This window comes from Cotesia typhae, unplaced genomic scaffold (assembly GCF_013202065.1).
Source record: "Cotesia typhae breed Kobodo isofemale line unplaced genomic scaffold, CoteBio_Ctyphae scaffold_13, whole genome shotgun sequence".
In the NCBI taxonomy this organism is placed as follows: domain Eukaryota; kingdom Metazoa; phylum Arthropoda; class Insecta; order Hymenoptera; family Braconidae; genus Cotesia; species Cotesia typhae.
The window spans coordinates 6,868,187-6,891,386 of NW_027423774.1; the positions used below are offsets into that span (position 1 = coordinate 6,868,187).

The 23,200-nt window shown below is 32.9% G+C and overlaps 2 protein-coding genes across 2 annotated transcripts in view; one reads left to right on the plus strand and one right to left on the minus strand.

The window, feature by feature from the left end:
• The window catches only part of Jbug (filamin-type immunoglobulin domains fbug), a 32,731-nt gene extending 16,994 nt beyond the window's left edge, over positions 1-15,737 (plus strand). Inside the window, exons 15-30 of the mRNA XM_074254980.1 lie at positions 705-851; positions 1,436-1,663; positions 1,754-2,068; positions 3,081-3,299; positions 3,439-3,759; positions 5,912-6,133; positions 6,681-6,868; positions 7,138-7,342; positions 7,453-7,590; positions 8,642-9,697; positions 10,277-10,693; positions 10,773-10,916; positions 11,470-11,628; positions 12,658-13,841; positions 14,358-14,660; positions 15,549-15,737. Of these exons, the coding sequence (XP_074111081.1) occupies positions 705-851; positions 1,436-1,663; positions 1,754-2,068; positions 3,081-3,299; positions 3,439-3,759; positions 5,912-6,133; positions 6,681-6,868; positions 7,138-7,342; positions 7,453-7,590; positions 8,642-9,697; positions 10,277-10,693; positions 10,773-10,916; positions 11,470-11,628; positions 12,658-13,841; positions 14,358-14,660; positions 15,549-15,617 (5,315 nt within the window). The 3' untranslated portion in view covers positions 15,618-15,737. The remainder of the gene's footprint in view (positions 1-704; positions 852-1,435; positions 1,664-1,753; positions 2,069-3,080; positions 3,300-3,438; positions 3,760-5,911; positions 6,134-6,680; positions 6,869-7,137; positions 7,343-7,452; positions 7,591-8,641; positions 9,698-10,276; positions 10,694-10,772; positions 10,917-11,469; positions 11,629-12,657; positions 13,842-14,357; positions 14,661-15,548) is intronic.
• Positions 15,738-15,741: 4 nt separating this feature from the next.
• LOC141535157 (ribosome biogenesis protein BMS1 homolog) lies at positions 15,742-21,294 on the minus strand. Its single transcript, XM_074254981.1, has 4 exons — positions 19,740-21,294; positions 19,199-19,390; positions 17,380-18,687; positions 15,742-16,633 (listed from the first exon to the last, which is right to left on the minus strand). Exons 1-4 carry the CDS (start codon positions 21,214-21,216, stop codon positions 15,816-15,818), a joined length of 3,795 nt encoding a protein of 1,264 aa, XP_074111082.1. The 5' UTR covers positions 21,217-21,294; the 3' UTR covers positions 15,742-15,815.
• Between the last annotated feature and the right edge of the window lie 1,906 nt (positions 21,295-23,200).

Genomic DNA, 23,200 nt, shown 5'->3' on the forward strand with positions numbered 1-23,200 from the left:
CATTAGTTTTTAACGCTTAATCTATTTCTTACGTCACTTTAATTTCCTCATCCTCTCTCTCTCTCTCTCTCTAAAAAATAAAATAAAAAAAAAAAAACTAACTAAGTTTTAAAAACGCGTATTATAAGAATTTTTTTAGCTCCAATTTAGTCAAGGTGACCTTAAGGTATACAAGTGTTTTTTTACTCAAAATAAGTGTGTTAAAATAAATTTAATAATTTTATAACAAATAAATTATGGCAAAAAATAATTGACACTTCAATTTTATAGCAATTAAATTATTAAAAAAGTTTCACATGTGAAAATTAATAAAAATTACAAGTGAAAATTTTTAGAAGCATTTTTTTATTGTTATTAATTTGTTAAAAAATTTTTAAAATTGACAGCTGACCGCTAACTTCATTATTATAAAAAATGCAATTTTTTGAAACAAATTTTTTTGTTTAAAAAATTTAAAATTTGTTAATTGCTAACTTTAATGCCATTAAAATAAAAATCGAGGCTTGAAAAAAAATATTTAAATAATTATGATAATGAAGTTGTAATTTGCCTTGTCAGTGATTATTTACTTCCGGAATTCAGAGTTATGCATTTTAACTTTTAAATAAAAATAGTATAGTGTTAGTGATGAATTCATACGGTTACTTTTTTTTTTATTATTATTATTTTTACACAGTGAATAATTAAAGTCTGTTGGATTTTAGGATCACCTTGGAGAGTTAACGTAATGCCTGGACCGAAGATGTCGGTCTTGGGGGACTCAGTAAGGCTAGTACCTGCTGGTACTCCGGCCTTATTTGAACTCTCTGCCCTTGGTTTCACCAGCAAAGAAATAGACGTGCAGATAATAAGTGAGTACCTTTAAAAAAATTTTTTTTTCTTGGAATTTATAAAGAATTTTTGTTTAAAAAAAAAAAAAATCAAATATTGTATTAAATAAATTCTAATATAAAAAAAATATGATATTAAATTTAGCTGTTACTTCACAATTTTTTTTATTTTCTTTAACAAATAAATTATAGCAAAAAAAAATTATTAAAAAAATGGACTTGTAGAAATTTTAATAAATTAAAAATGCAATTTTTTTAAAATAATTTTTTTGTTAAAGAAAATTAAAAAATTATCAAGTGACAGCTAACTTTAATGTCATAAAAAAATTAATAAAATTCTTTTGATAAAAATAAAAAATTTTAAAGACAATAATAAACTAGGTCAAAGAATTCATAACTAAATATTTGAATGACCTATTCACGAAATTGTCTATTTTCTACTTTTTATTTCTTCCGCAGAGATTTCTTTTAAATACCTCAGATTAGAAATTTCTCTTAATTTTTTTTTAACACCTCTTACATTAAAAATCGACTGGCTAAGTAAATAAATTAAAATATCTTTAACAAGTAATTGAAAATTAATTGGTTATTTATTTAAATTTCAGCACCATCTAAAAGACACATAACAGCACGTGTTGATGAAGAACCAGGGCGCACAGGTGAATTCCGGGTGGAGTTTACGCCAACAGAAGTGGGTAGTCATCTGGTGGAGGTGAGCGTCGCGGGACAAAAGCTACCGGCTGGACCCCTCATCGCAAAAGTCTATAACAGCAGCCTCATCCAAGTTACTGACGTACCCAGTGCCGTTGTTGGACATGCCTGCCAATTTAGAGGTACCTTTCTTCCCAAATTTAACAAACAAACTTACCAAACTTACTATCTTGTAAATTATAAATTATTAACAATAAATTTATGTATTTCAGTTGACGCTAGCGCTGCTGGCGAAGGCCAGTTAGAAATATCAATAAACGAAGGAGAAGTGCCAAATCACGTCCAAGTAGTCGGTGGTGGTCGTTGCCTCGTGTCATTTACGCCTGAATCAGCCAAGCCTCATTACATAGACATTAAATTCAATGGCGAGGCTGTGCCAGGTTGCCCTTTTGTCTGCAATGTTTCCGATACAAGTCGGGTGATTCTTAGCTTAAATCACCTGGAATTAATACCCGTCGATCAACCGGCCAATTTTCATATGGCTGTTGATGGTAGTGGAAGTGCTGAACTTGCTGTTTCTGTTCGTGGTAATTATTCATTTTTTTATGCTTATAATTATTACAAAATTAAGCAGAGATTTAAAAATTTTTTAACAAATAAACGAGCAACCTTGCAGATATTATGTGACTGCCGTGATTTGTAAATTATAAATGAATGAAATTTTTTTTGATTAAATAATGACTTTTGTTAAATTGCACTGTAATTTTTTAACTATTGACGTTTTCGAAGATATACGCTCATCCCGATGTTACACTTTTCAAAAGCTTTCATTTGAGTACCCACATGCATTTTCATATATTTTTCATATATACATATATATAATATATATAAATATATAAAAAATTGATGTGGGTACTTAAATAAAAGGTCTCGATGAGTATAATGTCAGGGTGAGCTTATATCTTTAAAAATATCATTAGTTGACAAGATAGCAAAGTTAGTTCCTTAATTATTGACATTTTTTAAGATATAAGCTTATCCCGATGTTACATTCATCAAGAGCTTTTATTTGAATACCCACATGCATTTTTATATATTTTTCATATATACATATATATAATATATATAAATATATGAAAAATTGATGTGGGTACTCAAATGAAAGCTCTTGATGAGTGTAATGTCGGGATGAGCTTATATCTTTAAAAATGTCAATAGTTCACAAGATACAAGGTAATTTCTAAATTATGTATCTAGAGTATTTTCGAATGCAACCTAACTACTTATCATAATAAATTTACTATCGGTGAGAACAATATGAAACCTTGAAAAGGCACAAATTCAAGTCAAAACCTTTGCAATGACACTAAATTTCACTAAAAAAAACCGATTTTATCATATGATTATTCTGGATACAACATTTTTCTTATTCTCTTAATAATATAAATTATGATAAAAAAAATAACATGTAAAAATTTAAAATAATTAAAAAAATAATTTTTTGGAACAAATTTGTTTGTTAAAAAAATTTTCAAGCGACTGCTGACTTTAATATCATAACAATAAATATTTATTAATAAAAAATATTTTTATTATTAGGAGCAACGATAGAATTACCAGTCAAAGTAACAGGAAACATTCACAGTGGATTTACCGCTGAATTTACACCCCGCGATGTTGGTGTTCATTCAATAAGCGTTGAGTATAATGGTCATCCAGTAAACGGGACTCCGTTTCTAGCAAAAGCATTTAATGCTGACAAAGTATTAATCGGGCCAGTTGCTAGAGGAAGCGTCGGTCAACCAACGCATTTCACTGGTACCCTTTCACATTAATTATAATTAAAACAATTATCGCGGCTTATAATCGCGACATTAACTATATTAATTATGAATTATTGTATTTGTAATTATAAGTATGAATTTATAGATAATTAAAAAAGAATAAAAACTTTCAGTGGACGCGAGTCAAGCAGGCGAAGGTAATCTTGAGATAACGATATCAGCCCGGGGGCAAAATATACCCACACAAGTAACTCCCCAGGGCAACGCACGTTTCTCAGTGAGCTTCGTGCCATTCGAGGCGTGCGAACACGTGATAAACATCGCGTTCAACAAAAGAACCGTCCCCGGGTGCCCGATAGTCACCCGGGTCGGCGGGGACAGCCATGTCACTGTAAGTGGTCAGGCATTGAGTAGCGCTGGCTTGGGACGTCAGAGTCATCTGACCGTCAGCAATGTTGCCGGTAGCTTGGAAGACTTAGAAGTTAACGTTGAAGGTATTTATTAGAATTTCCAGAGTGTGTAATTTAAAAAAAAATTTTGGTAATTATTTACAAGTGGGGTCAAACGCATTTTTTGCCATATCTAGGTAAAAAATTAGCACTTATTTTTTTTTTTGTTTTTTTTTTTTTTTTTTTTTATATAGTGCATTTATCATAAAAAATGTCGTGAAAGAAAAAAATAAAGATTTCAATAGCTTTTTTGCTTTCAAAAGTTGGAAAAAATTTTGGCTCATGTTTTTGGATAAAATTTTCATTTTATCTTTTTTTGATATATATATTTTTTTTAAAGTACATAAAAAACGAACACTAAAAAAAAAAAAAGTTGAATATCACGATTTTCTAAAAATTTTATGAATTTTTTTTTAAATTTGTTAAAATTGTAGTAATCAATTTTTTTTTAATTGTTCATTTTTTTATGTATTTTTTTAAAAAAAAAGGCCATTCGGCATCCGAAATGGAAGTAGATTTCTCAGATAAATAAAATTATTACAATATTTTGAACTAATTTTGCTTAGAAAATTTTTTTGTAAAGTGAATATTTTTGTAATATGTATCAAACAATTTTTAATATTATAAGATTTTATTTATCAATATCCAAATTTCAAGTTATGGTTTAGGAACGAAAGTTCCTAATTTAATTTTAATTTTAGAACTTTACAAATTTTTATATAATCAAATGAAATATTAAACTAAAAATTTCTGAAAACAGAATCTACAGTTTCAAAGCTTAAACTACTCTATTAATTGATAAAGGTCATAGTTAGTCAAAAAGTAGAACATGAAGCTTGACCTACTCGATAAGTAAAAATTTTATACTTAAATAAAAACAATAATTATAACCGAAAATCTGATGAAAACTCAAATTTTGCAAAACGGAGTAAAACCAATAACATCCCGATTTTCGAAAATCTTCAATTTTCTTAGCGGGAAGTTAAAGCCCACTGCAATAGCAAATTTCACAATTGACATAGCGAAATAGGGCATAATTTTGAGAATATCCGATGCAATTTACAGAGCTTCTATAAGTTGGCCCATTCAAAAGTTATTCAAGAAAGAAAGTGATAAAACGTGAATTTTTACGAATTTGAAAATTTCAAAATCCTTTCGTTTTAAAACTATTCAACCGATTAAGTTCATCAATAAATAAAGTATGTTGAGTTTAGAAAGGATCGGTTAGAAATTTTAAATGCTATTGGTTAGAAATTTAAATGTAATAATTAGATTTCTATGAAATCTACAAAAAATATATTAAAATTTACAAAAAAAAATTTTGTTTAAAAAAATGAAAATTAAAATAGTGAAACCCGCTTGTAATAATAACCAAAACTTTAAAAAAAAAAAATCATCTACAAAATCACCGTCAACTCGCACTGCGTCAAGTTTTTATTCACCTGCACAATGGGAATAATTAATTGTGTTAATATTAAATGTTTAAAGTTTCAGTTTTTTTTTTCCATGAAAAATTTATATAATTATTGTACAATTAATGTGTTATACGAGAATGTATAAAACCAAGGATATTGTTACTTGCTGACTCGAGAGATTTTGTCTCTCTGTTCCAGGTCGGCCAGCTTTCAGACTACGACACTACTAGACTTATTTCTTTTTATGCTTATACTTATACTTAAACTTATTATTATTATTTTAATTTACTACTCGCAGAAACTTCTAAGAGGTTTCTTAATTTTTAGCTAATTAACAAAAATATAAGATTATAAAGACTAATCACTGGTGACGGGTAGCTAAGTAATTAACAGTAATTGACATTAATGCTATGCATTCTCGCAATAATTATAATCTCTAATAATAAATTAACGCTTACGGTCCAGTTGGGCCAGAACAAGGTGCTATAATATCCTAAGTCTTAGAATAATTGGTAATAATAAATAAAATTGTGCCAACGTGGTTAACTCGCATGCCACAGTGTAAAGTTACCGGTCAGGTGCATTGATGTCTAATATCTAACTCGTAATGATTAGAGTAGTTAATTCTTTTTAGGGCCTTAAGCTTTTAATTGAGTAAATAATAGGTATAATATTATAATTAATAATGCTTGAGCGATTAATGGCCGGTGGATGATAAATCCTTCCCTGTACATTGAATGGCTATAAAATATTGTAATACGACTAACAAGCGGACTTGATAGGACCCAATGGACAGGCCGTACCAGCGCAAGTCACCGACAACAAAGACACAACTTGCACTGTTGCGTTTACGCCTCGCGTTGTCGGTGAGCACAGAATAGCTGTGAGCCATCGTAATATTCCAGTTGTTGGTAGTCCGTTTAGTTGTAAAGTTTACGATGTTACGGCTATCAAGGTCAAGGATGCCAAGAGAGGAGTCATTGGAATGCCAGTTACATTTTTAGGTATTTATTATTTTTATAAATTTATTTATTTTATTATTTACTAGCGACCTTGCAGTCACTATGTGACTGCCGTAGTGAACTATAGATAAATAAAATTTTGCTTTATTAAATAATGAATTTTGTTAAATTTTACTGTACTTTCTTTAATATTGACGTTTTTAAAAATATAAGCTTATCACGATGTTACACTCATCAAGAGCTTTCATTTGAGTACCCACATGCATTTTTATATATTTTTCATATATACATATTTCTAATATATATGTAAATATATGAAAAATTGATGTGAGTACTCAAATGAAAGGTCTCGATTAGTGTAACGTCGGGATGAGCTTATATTTTTAAAAATGTCAATATTTCACAAGATACAAGGTCATTACTTAATTATGTATTGAAAAGGCACAAATTCAAATCAAGAGCTTTGCAATGACACTAAATTTCATTAAAAAAAAAACGTTTTTATGAAATGACTATCCTTCCGACAAAATTTTTCTTGTTCTCTTAATAATATAGATTATTTATTTATTTATTTATTTGTTCATTCTAGTGGAAACAAGTCAAGCGGGACCAGGCAATTTGGAAGTTACTGTTAATAGAGGAAGAGTTCCTACTTCTGCTCAAGCGCAAGGTCCTCATACATATGCAATATCATTCACACCCCGTGAACCAGTTATACATACGGTTGATTTGAGATTCAACGGTGAGGATGTTCCTGGTAGTCCTTTTAGTTGTCAGGTATTTAATCTTTTTTTTAATATTAAGTATATTTATTTTTTAAGTAAAAATAAATTTTTTTTAAATATGGATATTATAAAATTGTAAATTTTTTTAAATTATTTATTTAACGTCGCTTTAACCATTTGGTCCTAGACGACAGATATAAAATTTTATTTTGACGTTAGGTAGATAATTTTTGTCAAAAATTATAATGAAAAAAAATTTTTAAAATAATAAATTTAGTAAAAAAACTATTAACATAATAAAAACTAACATTTTATTTTCAGGTGAGCGATACTGCAAAAGTGTTGATAACTGAAGGATTAGAAAAGGTATCAGTAAATCGCCTAGCGACATTTACTATCGAAGCTGACTCGTCTTTGGACACGCCGGTGGTCGAAGTTCTGTCTCCTACTCGTGAAAGTCTGCCCGTTCAAATAAAACAAAGCGTACATGGGTCTTACACTGCAGGATTTACGCCAACTGATGTTGGTAAGTGGCCGTTGATATTAAGAAATCAGGCAATAAAGCAATAAATAAATGTAATAGGTGGGTGAATGACATTAAACATTTATTTATTATCTATTATTATTGCATAATAGGCGATCATAGTGTTGAAGTGAAACTAGGTGGATCTCACGTTGAAGGAAGTCCGTTTCTGGTTAAAGCCTACAACGCCAACAAAGTTAAAGTTACTGATATTAACAGTGGCGTTGTTGGGAAGCCTGTTTTCTTTAGTAGTAAGTATTTGTTTTTTATGGCAAGTATAACAAAAATTGTGGGAATTTTGTACGAAATAAATAAATAATTAATTAATTATTTATTTCGCGACCCAAATGCCAAAACGGCGTATTAAAGCCAACGGGGTTTTATGCCAAAAGGGCGTATAAAAATTTTTTTTTCGCCATTTAACTTAGAACTGCTCAGAATGTAAAGATTTGTCAAAAAAATTTTTTCAACGTACTAATGCCAAAAGGGCATATAAAAAAACATCCCCCCTTTTGGCTTTAGAAAAAGTTTAGCATAAAGCCAAAAGGGCGTATAAAAAAACTTTCAATTTTGCTCTGAAATATAAAATTTAACTCTAAAAAATAAATCCAGATCATTTAATATTGTTTAATTTCGCGCCTCTGACTCAGCAACCATGTTAGATATCGCAACTGTTTTTTTTCTTTTTCAATTAAAATTTCAAACAGAATTCTTATTAAAATTGAAATAAGGTAAAAGACCCAGTTATTGACACTGGCCTAGTTGTTTGACACTTGCAATTTTATTCTAATTAAAAAAATTAAATGGTTTCAAAAAACCAATTTTCTTAAAATTTATAACTCAAAAATTATATTTATTAATTTATTGGAGTTGATTTGTTTTTTTTTTTTTAAATTAAAATAAAATTTCAACTAGTGTCAATAACTAGGACAGTGTCAATAACTGGGTCTTTTACCTTAGTAACAGTTAAAAATACCTGTTTGTAATTTAATAATCAATATATATTTTCAATTCTACAGCAAAATTAGTAACATATAAATCACAATTCAAAGGAATCGGCAAAAAAAAATTATGCGTTCTTTTGGCTTTAGGTCACTAAATTTTCAATGTCTTAAAGCTAAAAGGGCGTATAAATTGATATGCGCCCTTTTGGCATTTGGGTCATGATTTATCTCTTAAATTAATTAAACAAATTATTATAAAAAAAATATAATTATAATTTTTGCAAGTAGAATTTTTTTTTGTTAATTAAATTGTCAAGTATTGAATAATTATTTAACAAAATAAAATTTTAAAAATTAGTCAATGCCAGTCAAGCGGGAGCTGGAAATTTGGAGATAATTGTCGCAGTAAATGGCAAAAATGTTCCAAATTACGTGCAGAGTGAAGGTAACGCAAAATTCCGAGTAAATTTCAAGCCCCAGGAAGCTGCGATGCATAGCCTGAGCGTGAGATTCAACGGAGAGCCGGTGCCAGGTTCTCCGTTCAGCTGCAAAGTAGTCGGAGCTGGACAGGCAGTAATCACAGGAAACGCTCTGAAGATGGGGGCTGTTAAGCAATTGATATCATTCACCGTAGATCCTCAGGCCCCTTCGACAAACTGTGATGTAATAGTGACTCCGCCTTCGACGATAGCGCTGCCGATAACAATCGAGCCGGTGGAAGGCAAGTACAACATAAGCTTCACGCCAACAGAAGTCGGAAGACATAACATCAGTGTCCTAGTGGACGGAGACTCGATAAAAGGCTCCCCGTTTGCTTGCAACATCTACGACGTCACCAAAGTCCACGTTTCGGGGCTGACCGAAGCAAGACTCGGCCAGGCGACTACCTTCACCGTCGACGCTGCTGAGGCTGGGGAAGGAACTCTCGAGCTGGTAGTCAGCACCGACAATAATACCGTTAAAGCCGAAGTGGTAGCTTGCGCTCGTGGGCTCTACGACGTCACTTTCGTGCCTCAGACCACTTCTACGCACTACGTCAATATCAGCTTCAACGATGACAATGTTCCAGGCAGTCCTTTTAAGTGTCCAGTAATTGGAGGTGGTCTTGATGGACCCACTGTCATTCGTGTAGGAAATACCGCGTACTTGGATCTTGATATGCCAAGACTAGAGGGCCCTGTTTCCGCAGAAGTTACTGGGCCAGATGGAATTATTATTCCTTGTACTTTGACCAAGTTATCTGCTAGCTTGTATCGTGTTGAAGTTCGCACCAGGATGGTTGGAATTTATAATATTATTTTCAGTGATGGGCATAAAGTTATCAGTTCTCAGACCTTGCAAGCTTTTGATCCAAGCAAGGTTACTATTAAAGAAATTTCTGATGCTATTTGTCATCGTCCTGGTACTATTGTTGGTAATTATTTTTTTTTTCTATTGAAATTTTTGAAAAAATTTTGTATTCTGCATTCGAAAATTTTCTATCTCTAGATACATAATTGAAAAATGACCTTGTATCTTGAGAAATATTGACATTTTTGAGGATATAAGCTCACCCCGATGTTACACTCATCAAGACCTTTCATTTAAGTACCCACATCAATTTTTCATATATTTATATATATTATATATATGTATATACGAAAAATATATGAAAATGCATGTGGGTACTCAAATAAAAGCTCTTGATGAGTGTAACATCGGGATAAGCTTATATCATTGAAAATGTCAATTATGAAAAAATTAGAATGTAATTTAACAAAAGTAATTAATTAATAAAGCAAAATTTTACTTATTTATAGTTTACAATTCACGGTAGTCACATAGTGACTGCAAGATTGCTAGTTCATTACTATTTTATTTTCTATTAAAATGTTCTTCTGATTAATTTTTTAAAAATAAACAAAATTAAATTACTTTTCTGAACACTGCTAATTATTAAAAAAAAAAAAAAAAAATTTACAAAAATAAAATAAATAATTTTATAAAATTACAGTATTGGCATCCAAAGAAGCCGGTCCAGGAAAATTAACCGCAACAGTCCGAGCCGGAGGAATCGACGTAGACAACGTAGTTCGAGAAGCAGACAACGGAATTTACGAAGTTATTTTCCACCCGACCCGAGCAGCGCCCCATCGCATTCATATAAAATACAACGACGTTCATATACAAGGAAGTCCGCTGGAAGTCGCGGTTCGCGGTCCAACAGGTGGTCGTGAGGTGACGGCAACCGGTCTCGGTTTATACCAATCCTGCGTCGGCAAAGTTACGTCATTTACTATCGAGACACTGGGCCGTCCAGGCAAGGAGTTTGATGTCGTAATCAGCGGGCCTCTCGGTAACGCAGTGCCTGTACGTTGTTATCAGCATCGCGATGGCAATCTACTAGCTGAATTTACTACCAATTCAATCGGTAAGTTTTATTTTACCCCCCAACTAACTAATTAATTAATTAAAAATTAATATTTATTTTTTATTATTTATCATTGCAGGTACTTATAAAATAGATGTACTGCAAGGCGCTAAGCCAGTACTGGGCTCACCGTTTTTCTGTCAATCATTCGACCCAGCTAAAGTTAAATTACAGGAACTGGGACCAACAACGGTGTCGGTTCATGATCGTATTGCTTTTAAACGTAAGTAGAATAATTGATTGTTATTTAATTAAAAAATCATATAATATGTAATGATTAATAAACTTATGAAAGTTAATAATAATAATAATAATAATAATAATAAAATTTAAAAAATAAGAAATATTAGTATTCAAAATTTTTGAAGTAATAATAGTAATAAATTTTTAAAAACACTAACTATTGTCATTATTATTATTATTATTATTATTAAAATTAAAATACAATGCGTTTAATAGAGACGTAGAATCGTGAAAGCGTTGACTTGCAATACCAGGATAAGGAAGGCTGCTTTATATTGTGTTGATTTAGATTTGATCAGTCGAGAGAAATGTTCAAGGCTATAGGAAAATTAATTACACTGTGTGATGTATTACCGCGATATGCTCTAGTCTACTTTCAAATAGTTTCAACGAAGTAAACGTTGTAGGAATACTTTGTGACTTAGTTCGCGCGAGGGCTTCCAGCGGTTAACACTAATATAACACCGCGAATCAATTTATTGTGTCATTATTTGTTTTAACTAGTTATAATTATTTATCTGTATTATTTTTAGTCGTCAAGTCCGAAGCTGGTATCGCGGATTTAGATGTAACTGCGACGAGTCCGCTGGGACAGGAATTACCGCTTCAAGTAACTGCGCTCAACGACGGCGCTGAGATGATTGAATTTTCTCCAAGTGTTCCTGGCTCTTATATGATTAATGTTACTTATGGTATGTTTATTAATTAATACACCTGATAGAAAAATTTATTTATCATAAATAAATTTTTTTTCTAATGTTAGAAATTTTTTTTTCGAGTCAAAATAAATTTATTAATAATTGATAAATATTTATGAATAATTAATAAAATATTTATCAAAAATTAATAAATAATCAATTAATTATTAATAAATCATCTAAAATGCTAGAAAATAATTTTTTAATAATTAATAAGAATTATTCATACTTATTAAAAAAGTTCCACGATATTTGATCCTCCGACAAAATATCCCCATGACAAAAAATCCTCGACAATTAATCCTAAACAGCCGGAATTTTTTAATAAAACGATAAAAAACAAAATATCAGATTTTAAAGATTTTTGAATTAATATACAATGTTGTGCAATGACTTTTTTATTTTTTTTTTTTACAAATTATGGCAAAAAAAATTTTTCGAAAAATTTCATTAAAATTTTTAATCAAGTTTCAATCATGGTTTTTGCGTATGTTTACTCAATAATATGCCAACAAAAAACGCTTGTTACACGGTAAGAATAAGATTACACTGGATATCATCCTAGATAATATTGAGTAAAAAAAAATTTCCAATAGTAGCTAGTATAATCCAGATTATAATGAGTATAATCCAGATATCACTCAGTATAATCTAGATTACAATGAGTATAATCCAGATTTCACGCAGTATAATCTTGATTTTTTGAACTACTATCTGAAATTTTTTTTCAACACAGATATCACTGAGTATAATCTGGGATGATATTCAGTGTCATTTTGTTCTTTCCGTGTACTGTTAATAATTTTTTTTTTATTTCAATTTTCAAAAACTTTAACGAATTCGAAGGATAACTTGTCGGAGTTTTTTTGTCATGGGGATATTTGGCCTGGAAAATTTTTTTTTTGGGATATTTTGTCGGAGGATCAATACGCCTGACACCATTAAAAAATTTTCTATCAATTTTAAAAAAAAAAAAAAAAAAAAAAAAAAAAAAAAATAAATAAATAAATAAATAAATTTCAGGTGGTTGTCCAACACCAGGAAGTCCAGTAGTATGTACAGTAGAATCAGCCGGTCAAGCGCGAGCGAAAGGCGAGGGCCTTTTATCAGGACACGTAGGCAAGCCAGCCCACTTCATAGTAACCGGAACAAGAAGCCCGCCAGCCGTCCAAGTAGACGGTCCAGACAGTATTTCCAAGCCTACAATAGAAGCAGGGGCGAATCCGGGAACGTGGAACGTCTCGTACATTCCCTCCGAAGTAGGAGTCTTCGACGTGCGGGTAGTTTGCGCAGGCCAGCAGCTCCCGGGGTCTCCGTGGCACCCGAAGATTATCGACACGCGAAACCTCCGAGTGATTGGAGGCTGGGCAGCAATTTGCGATGAGCTGGGTCGGTTGAAGATCGGCTCCAACAGCAAGATAAGCTTCGATACAGCAGAAGCAGGCCCAGGAGAGCTGACCGGGTCGATCGACGAGCGGCCGTTGTCCTTCGAGATGACCGCCAACAACCGGCTGAAGCTGGTGCCTCCCCAGTTGTCTGGCGGGGAGCATCACATGGAGATTCTGTTCAACGGAACGCCCTTCCCCGGAGCTCCCAAGTTGGCCATCATCCAGGAGCAAGAGCCAGTCAACGACTCCAGCCGCGTGATGCTCAGAGGCAGAGGACTCACCTCGGCCAAAGTGGGCGAAGAAGTTAGCTTTACCATCGATGGATCCCAAGCTGGCTCCGGTACGCCGAAAGTCCAGCTGTTCTCGCCCACCACCGAGATCAACGTGATGCTCCAGCACCTGGGAGACAGTATTTACCGCGCGAGCTACATTCCTCTGTCTCCAGAGTCTCTGCTGATGACTGTCTCCTGGAACGGACGACAATTGAAAGGCTGTCCGCTGCAAATAAGCGTCACCAGCGCTGCTGATGCTTCCAGGGTCATTTGCTCCGGCGACGGCCTCAAAAACGGAATTGTAGGCCAAGAAATTCGGAGCTTTATTGACACCAGGCGAGCTGGACCTGGAGAACTTACTGCTCACTGCGTTGGGCCCCATAAAGTTGCCTACTGCGAGCTCTACGATCATGGAGACGCGACTTTTACGCTTAATGTTAAACCTCAAGAAGCCGGAAGACACGCTTTGACTATCAAGTACGCTGGAGAACATGTTCCTGGGTCACCTTTTACTTTGCGTGTTTCTGGCGCTCCAGATGCTTCTAAGGTATTTTATTTTTTTTTTTAATATAAACATTTTTAATTAATTTATTTATTTACATTGACTGTAAAAACTTAAATGTGGTTAAGGTTATATTGTGCAAATGAAAATGTAAACACCTAAAATATAGCGTTGTCAAATCACGGACAGGTTACTAACAGCTGATATACAAGAGTCAAATTAATTTTTGTATTTAACTATTTTTTTTTTAATTTTCAAAATTTCACCGATTAATGCCTCATGTACTATTCAATTTTTAATTTTAGGAATTTTTATCGGTTTTTTCTATTAATTTATGAAATATTGACTACTACAGTTGTTGTGACTTAACTGGAGCGAAAGGACCTCCTTAAAATTAAGATTATTAAATTTTTTTTTTACTTAATAAATTAAATTGGTTATTGTTATTATTAATATTATTTTATAAAAAACAAATGTTTTTTATTTGAGTAATTTACTTCCATTTCGGCTGCGGAATGTCCTTTTTTTTTATTAATAGATTAAAATGAACGATTTTTGCAGGTACGAGTTTACGGACCCGGTATTGAACACGGAGTTCTAGCGACCTTCCAATCCCGATTTATTTGCGACACACGCGGAGCTGGCGCTGGACAACTCACTGTTCGTGTTCGCGGACCCAAAGGAGCTTTTCGGGTAGAAATGCAGCGAGAAACCCAAAAAGACAGGATTATTCTCTGTCGGTACGACCCGACTGAACCCGGCGATTATAGAGTCGAAGTACGCTGGGCAGGTGTTCTCGTTCCTGGGTCACCTTTTCCTGTGCGTATTGTCGACACGCAGGATGAATTATTGTTGTATACACAGGTAATATTCAGATTTAATTTATAATTAATTAATTAATTGCTTAATTTTATGAGCTTAATTAGTCACCATTTTTTAAATATTTATTCGATTATTTTTTATAATTAAAAAAATTTTTAACTACTAAGTATTTTATTAAAATTAGTAACCTTGTAGTCACTACCGTGACTTTTGATAAATAAATAAAATTTTGCTTTATTAAATAATGACTTTTGTTAAATTGCAATCTACTTTTTTCTCAATTGACTTTTTTAAAGATATAAGCTCATCCCGATGTCACACTCATCAAGAGCTTTCATTTGAGTACCCACATGCATTTTTGATATATTTTTCATATATATTATATATATAAATATATAAAATATATGAAAAATTGATGTGGGTACTCAAATGAGAGGTCTCGATGAGTGTAATATCGGGATGAGTTTATATCTTTAAAAATGTCAATAGTTTACAAGATACAAGGTCATTTTTGAACTATGTTAAATTGCACTGTACTTTTTTAAATATTCACGTTTTTAAAGATATAAACTCATCCCGATGTTATACTCATAAAGAGCTTTCATTTGAGTACCCACATACATTTTTGATATATTTTTCATATATACATATATATAATATATATAAATATATGAAAAATTGATGTGGGTACTCAAATGAAAGCTCTCGACAAGTTTAATGTCGGGGTGAACTTATATCTTCAAAAATGTCAATAGTTCTGAAGATAAAAGATCATTTCTTAATTATTTATCTACTTAATAGAGCATTTTTGAATGCAGCCTAAATACTTATCATAATAATAGTTAATGGTGATTAATTTTGGCTCATCGTAGTCATTAGTAACTAACTTATTATTAATAAATGATTTAATAAATTAAAATAAATTTCTAGGGCGCGGATAATTATTCAAGAGGCCATCATACAATATCTTCTTGGCGTGGATCTCAGGCAATTCTCTAACCAACCATCTTCCACGCCGCGTTAATATTTTTTCTACAACTAATAATAATATTATAAATATATATAATAAATTTTATCAAATAACTTATATACAAATATATATTTTAATTAAAAATTTTATCAATTTTTTTAATTATTAAAATTTTTTATTAAATTTTACTATTGACGTTAACAATACCGATAAATTATTTAATTACCTTAACGACTATTTTTATTTTTAGCGTCCATTTTACTGAGCGTGCTGAAGATTTGTTTCTTCAGTTGTTTGCCCTTCTTCAGGCGCTTCATTTCTTCGGCGTCTAAAAGCTTCTTGCGCTCAGCCATGCGCTTGGACATCTCAGCTTTTGCTTTCTTCTCTTTGTAAGAATAAAGAGCGCGGATCCTCTTAATAAGATCGCTTCTGCTCTCTTCCTCCTTGCTCCTGACGACAGCGACCCGTCTCTCGGAGTACTGAGACCTGTGATTGACCTCAAGAGGCCGGAGCTTGGGCTTGTCACGGTAAGGAAGCGCCTTCTGGAGACCCTTGGGGATCCTCAGTGGCTGGAAAACTTTCGGCTGGCGCTCAATCGGGGTGTAGAGCGAGTCCTTGAAGTCCTCGGGCTTGGCCTTGATGTTGTTAGCTTTTTTGAGCTCAGACACTGTCCTCATGCCTCGCCACTCGTTCTTCTTGCCGTGGGGCAATAATAGGTTAATCACCGGGTTGTAGTAGTGCGGCACCTCTATCCTGACCCATGTTCGGCAAAACACGATGTCACTCAACTGGATCTTGTCCTCGAAAGTCGCTCGGAACCAGCCTGGAGTTTTTTCAGCTCTCTTTATCAATCCCCGGATACCAGAGACTGTTTTTATTTTTGCACCTTCGAACTTAGCGACCTCCAATTGAGAGTTGAACATACCCCCGATGAAAGCCGTCTTTTTGTAGATTTTTTTAGGCTCTCCAATTAATTTTAGTTTTTTTACAATTCGTGTATTTTTGTCCAACTCTGCTACTGAGCCAGTTGCTACTATCCTGAATCCTTAAATTGAAGAAATTTTGTTTTTTATTAACATATAAATTAATTTATTATAAAATTTATAAAATACTAGCAACCTTGCAGTCACTATAAATAAATAAAATTTTACTTTATAAAATAATGACTTTTGTTAAATTGCACTGTACTTTTTTAAATATTGACGTTTTTAAAGATGTAAGCTCATCCCGGTGTTATACTCATCAAGACCTTTCATTTGAGTACCCACATGCATTTTTGATATATTTTTCATATATACATATATATAATTATAAAAAATATATGAAAAATTGATGTGGGTACTCAAACGAAAGCTCTTGATAAGTGTAACATCGGGGTGAGCTTATATCTTTAAAAATGTCAACAGTTCACAAGATACAAGGTAATTTCTTAATTATGTATCTAGAGATAGAGAATTTTCAAATGCAGTCTGTATACTTATCACAATAAATTCACTATCGGTGAGAATGATATGAAAACTTGAAAAGGCACAAATTTAAGTCAAGATCTTTGCAATGATACTAAATTTCGTTAAAAAAAATTGTAAATTAACACTTGCAGTTTAATTACAATTAAAAAAATAAAATTTTCTCAAAATTTATAATTCAAAAATGATTAATTTAGTAATTAATTTTTTTATTATTTAATAAAAAAACAAAATAGCAAGTGTCAATAACTAAGTTTTTTACCTTAATAAAAAAATAAAAAAAGCAAAATGATGTTATTAATAAATATAAAATCAAATGAATTACCTTTACTCCGACTGTTAATATCCTGAACAGCCAGAACTCCAGTACCTTGAGGTGTAATAGGTCCCCAGAAGTGTCCCATGCAAGTTAAATGCTTGGGAGTATACTTGAGCATTCTCTGTCTCATATTATCCTCCAGCTTGGCATAAATCATAATAGTTTGGAACCTTCTCCACCCAACGGACAAAACGACCGGATCTCTAGTTTTTAAAATTTTCGGATACCACCGGTGTTTCTTGAACTTGGTCTGAACGAGTCCAATGTTCTCCTCGCCCCTGAGAAGCCCTCCGAGGATCAGGGGGTAGGTTGGATTAAAGTTATCCAGCAGTTCACAGGGCACAGAGCCAATTTCCACTCTGACATACATCCCCGGGCGAAAGCCTTCCACCTGGACCCTTACGTAGTCATCCAGGCCGTCAAACTCCGTTTTGTTGAGCTCGGCCTGCTTCTCAACGTCTCTTTTGAGCGCTTCGTAGAAATTTTGCGTCTCAGCATCGTCATAGAGGGCGTCAAACTGCTGCTTGATCTTCCTTTTCTTTTCCAGCAATTTCTTCCGTTCCTCATCTTCGTCCTTGGGCCTCTCCTTGGGCGCAGGATTGTCCGTCTTCGCGTCGAACTTCTCTCCAGTCTCCAGATCCTCAAAGTCACCAAAGACTTCTTCCTCGTCGTCTTCTTTCAAGTTTTCTAACTTCAGCAGCTCGTTCGCGTCTTCGGACTCTTTCCAGCCTTGGATGAGAAACGCGCGCGCATCTTGAGAGCGCTTCGCCGTTTCCTCTTCTGACGGAGGCTCCAGGCTGTAGAAGACGGTGTCCTCCTGGTCCTCCAACTCTCGGCCTTCAATTTTCTTCTTCTGCTTCTCCGTGATTACACGGAATATACCCGCAACCTCGTCACCTTCCTCTTCGTCCTCCTTTTCCGCTGACTTTACTTGCTCGACGTCGTAAACTAATTTCATGAGACTGCGAACGTTTCTCCGTCTATTCTCAAACTCTCGACTCGCCTCCTCGGCAGTTCGAGTCCACCTTCTGTCACCATCGGCTTCCATATCTTCAACCGAGCCATCTGAATCGTCGTCACTCATCTCGTCGCTTTCTTCGTCCTCGTTTTGGTCACCTAAATTTTTTTTTTTTAAACTTTTCAATGTCTCGGATATTTTTTTACTTAGTTCACTTGTAGGATTTTTTTTCACTCTTTTGATTGGTGAATTAGCTTGAGCGTTTTCTTTATTAGTCGATGAATTTTGGAGTTCAAGATCTGATGATTCATCGTCACTTATTTTTAATTTTTTATTACTTTCTTTAGATTTTTCATCTGAAACATTTAAAAAAAATTTTTTTTAGAACAAAATTATAAATATTATTTTTAATTTGATAATTGTTTATAAGTGGGGTCTATCATTTTTAACGAAATTTTTAAATATTTTTTTTTTAATCCATAAAAAAATGAACAATTAAAAAAAAAAAAAGTTGATTACCACAATTTTAACAAATTTTCAAAAAAATTTATAAATTTTTCATAAAATTGTGATATTCAAATTGTTCGTTTTTTTATGTACTTTTCCAAAAAAAAAAAAACATATCAAAAAGATAAAATAGAAATTTTATTAAAAAACATGAGCCAAAATTTTTTCCAATTTTTGAAGGCAAAAAAGCTATCGAAATATTATTTTTTTGATATTTTTGATATCACCACCATAATATAAATTCGCCGTAAAAAGAGGCAGAATAAAAAAAATAAAAAAATGTTAATTTTTTACCTAAATATGGCCAAAAATAGGTTTGACTCCACTTGTAAATAATTACTTAAAATTTTAATATCTTACCTGAATTATCATCCTTTTTTTGGAATTTTCTTTTCAAAGAATATTTACAATTTTTATCTCCTTCTTCTTGATCATCATCCACATCTTCTTCATTATCATCATCCTCATCATCATCTTCTTCTTCCTCTTCTCCAACTTTCATAGAAAGACTTTTAGAATTTCCATTATTCAAAGACTTATCACTATTTTCACCTAAAAAAAAAAAAAAACTTCAATTAATAAAAATAACGACCAAAAATAAAAAAATTGTCATCAACAGTCCAAAGAACAGAATACCTATCAGCTTTCATGAATAGATATCACACGGACATAAATTTTTTCGACGATTCCTATAAAAAATTCTTAGCTAAATTAAAAGAAATCTTGTAATTGCGAAATGCTGCAATACTTTATCCTTTGTTTTTTTTATAACTCTATTCATACTTTATTCCCTCAAAAATAAAAATAAATTTTTTTGTATTATCAATACAATACAATATAATAAATCCGATTGGCGTTTAAAAATTAATAAATAACTAATAATTAAAAATAAATTTCTTACCTAGTTCTTCATCATCATCATCAATATTTTCTGCATCTTCATCTCCCTCATCAATTCTTTCCAGAACTCTGGATCTTTTTTCTCTTTTATCATTTTCATCTTCATCTTCATCTTCATCCTCATCATCATCATCATCATCCTCATCTTCATCTGACTCTTGACCATCTCCATTATCATTACCATCATCATCATCATCATTAAAAACAACCTTCCTCCTCATCCTGCCATTATCAAAAACATTTTCCTGCTGCTTGCCAAAGACCTCATCAACCTCTTTGCTCAAGATCGCCTTGGAGTCACTGAACAGCTTCAACTCGCTCATCTCGAGCTTTTCATCAAGAGTTCCCGCAGTGTCAATCATCCCAGAGATTAGTTCATTCTCTTGTTCCTTAAACGAGTGACTGCCTCCGAGCTCGACATAGACAGCATCCTTATCATAAATAATGCCACCGGCCCCAGAGAAGGGCGCATAGACCAGTCTCTCTTTCTCGATCAGCGCTCTCTTCTTCAGGGTTTCTGGCAGCGGACAGGGGTCCGGCAGAAAGCTGACATCCTTGACCCTCAAGTCGCCGACTCCCGGAATGTGAACCGAAGAATCCTTCCTGAGCGGACATCCTCGCATGTACCCATAAAAGCAGACAGTCCTGTCGACTTTGGGGGACCTCTTGATCGTCTCTGGGTCAGTCATGTCCTCAACTCTGTCCGCGAGGATGTACGGATGACTGGAGCGCCAGGTCAGCTGCCGGAACTTCATCACTGAAATAAACCGAGCAAGATTTTTAACTTCATTCCGGAGATACTCGTTGTGGATCTGTCCAGAGAGATAGAAGAGCTTTGCTCCGTTGTAAACCTCAGTCCAGAACCGGTGCTTCAGGACTTTCTTGGTCTTCTTCAGCTTGGTCGAATCCTTGATCAGGTCCAGGTGCGTCAGGACTCCCATGATCTTGGGCATCCCGTGGACCTGGCAAATATTCAGGAACTCAAAGATCTCCATCTCGAATCCAAAAGACGCGTCAGCCAGGAGCAGCACCAGGTCCGCGACCTTCGCTATGTCGATCATTGAGTTGAGGTCGTTGTTGCACTCGACGAAGGTGATGCGCTGCTTCTTCCCAGACACCACTGTCACCGGACCCTTGATGTCCTTCGGCGGGTCTCTGGTGAAGTTCTTTATCAAACAGTGGATTAGCAAAGACTTACCGACCTTCGGAGGACCCACCACCGCGACCAAAATTGGTGGAGGCTCGATTGGAGTTCTGTCGACATACGGAATGTGAGTTTTCTTGGTGGTTAAATCCTGCTTTCGGCGAAAACGTCTTTCAGCTCCAATTGCCGAGTTGAAGGTAAATGCTTTTGGGTTTTGCGGTCGCTCCGAAGCATTGTTTGATTTTTTTTCCTTCTGTAATTTTTTCTTCTCGGCTTTTCGCCCCGTTTTGTGCTCACGGTGGCTTTTGTGGGTCACGTCCGCTAGTTCACTCATTTTTTATCACTTTTTCACTTACACGAGGTTTTATTTCAATTATTATTTGTCGCGCACATGGTTCTGGCAGATCTACACGTGAGAATGTTATTAGAGGTTAGTTTGCATTGATAACTTACCAGGTGATAAATCAGCGCCATCTTTCAGAAATTTATAATGATGGATTTGATGATGAAAATGAAGTTAGCCGACATTTCAAAATTTTTAGAAATTTTTTATTTACATTTATAAAAAAAAATGTCGCATGTAAAAAATTTTAAAAACTATAATGAAAATTAATTTAGCAAAAATAATCAAAAATTTTTAGACGTCCGCTAACTTCAGTGTCATTGGATTTACACTATTTATTTTTCACTCAACAAAAATAAATATTTATCAGAATATTCTCGTTATTTTTTAAATAAAATTATTTATTTTAAATATTATTGGTGAGTTTTTATTAATTTTAAATAATTATTGAACAATATTTTTAATGAATTAGAATTTTTTTTTTATTAAAACAAGTAAATAAGTTGTTTTTAAAACACTAACATTTATCGAGCTGAGGTGGCGCCACTGCGCACCAAGTAAGCGCAACTTTTGTCATGTCCGACTCTTGATAAATGAAAATTAATCCAAACTTTCTGTTCAGACAGTGCTGCCTCTAGATAAAGGAATTCTGACTCGATAAAACGTTCGTGGTATTTAAAAAAAATCATAATAATGACAAAAATATTTGGAGATTCAAAAAAATCATTCTTTATAAATATTTCATGACACTGAAGTTGGCATTAAAAATTATTTTAAAATTTCATAATAATGCAATTATTATAGAAAAAATTAATTAAAAAGTTTCACATGTGAAAATTAATAAAAATTACAAATGAAAATTCTTAGAAGCATTTTTTTCTTGTAATTGATTTGTTATTAAAATTTTTAAAATTGACAGCTGACGGTTAACTTCAGCATTATAATATTTTGCGTTCCAGATGCCATAAGGGCGTATATCGGCAAAAGGTCCTGGTGAAAAGCTATAAAGGCGTATAGAATTTTTTTTTCGGGAATCGACGTGGTTCCGTCTGAAACGTGTAGAAATGCTAAAAAAAAATTTATATGCCCTTATGGCTCCCGGGACCCACCTCGGATGCCATAAGGGCGTATAATAAAAATTTTTTTTTTTTTTTTTTTTTGAGTCCAAGATAATTTTTAGTCCAAATTTCTAAGTCCAAAAAAAATTTTTTTTGCATTTCTGCACATGTCATACAAAAATACTTTGATTCCCGAAAAAAAAATTTTTTTATACGCCCTTATAGTTCCTGAGATCCAACTTGGATGCCATAAGGGCGTATAAAAAAAATTTTTTTTTGATAACCGACGTATTTTTGTATGAAACGTGTAGAAATGCAAAAAAAAATTTTTCTTCAAACTAAAAATTTTTCTGGACTTAAAAAAAAAACTACACATTTTTTTTATACACCCTTATGGGACCTATCTCGGATGCCATAAGGACGTAAAATGAAAATTCTGTTTTTTTTTTTCGAACAAAAAAAATTTTTTTTTCGGGAATCAACGCATTTTTGTATGAAACGTGCAGAAATGCAAAAACAAATTTTATCTTCAAATTAAAAATTTTGTTTGGACTTAGAAAAAATAATTTTTATACGCCCTTATGGCATCTGTAACGTGATTTACAAGATCAAGGTAATAATTACAAGACACTAAAGTTGACAGTCATTAAAAATTTTTCATAATTTTACAACAATAAAATTTGTTTATAATGTTATAGCAATAAAATTATTGTGAAAAAAAATAACATTAAAGTTAGCAGCCACTTGACAATTTTTTAATTTTATTTAACAATCAAATTTTTTCCAAAAAATTATTTTTAAAAAATTGCATTTTTTATTTTCTTAAATTTCTACATGTCAATTATTTTTTCTAATTATTTTTGCCATAATCTATGTGTTAAAAATATTATTACAATGATCAAATATCGGCTAAATTA

Excerpts from the sequence above, each read along its gene's own strand:
- LOC141535157 (XM_074254981.1), bottom strand. The coding sequence starts at position 21,216 with ATGAGTGAACTAGCGGACGTGACCCACAAAAGCCACCGTGAGCACAAA. Across the intron at positions 19,391-19,739 it reads TGATGATGATGAAGAACTAG|GTGAAAATAGTGATAAGTCT; the intron begins GTAAGAAATTTA and ends TTTTTTTTTTAG. Across the intron at positions 16,634-17,379 it reads TATTAACAGTCGGAGTAAAG|GATTCAGGATAGTAGCAACT; the intron begins GTAATTCATTTG and ends CTTCAATTTAAG.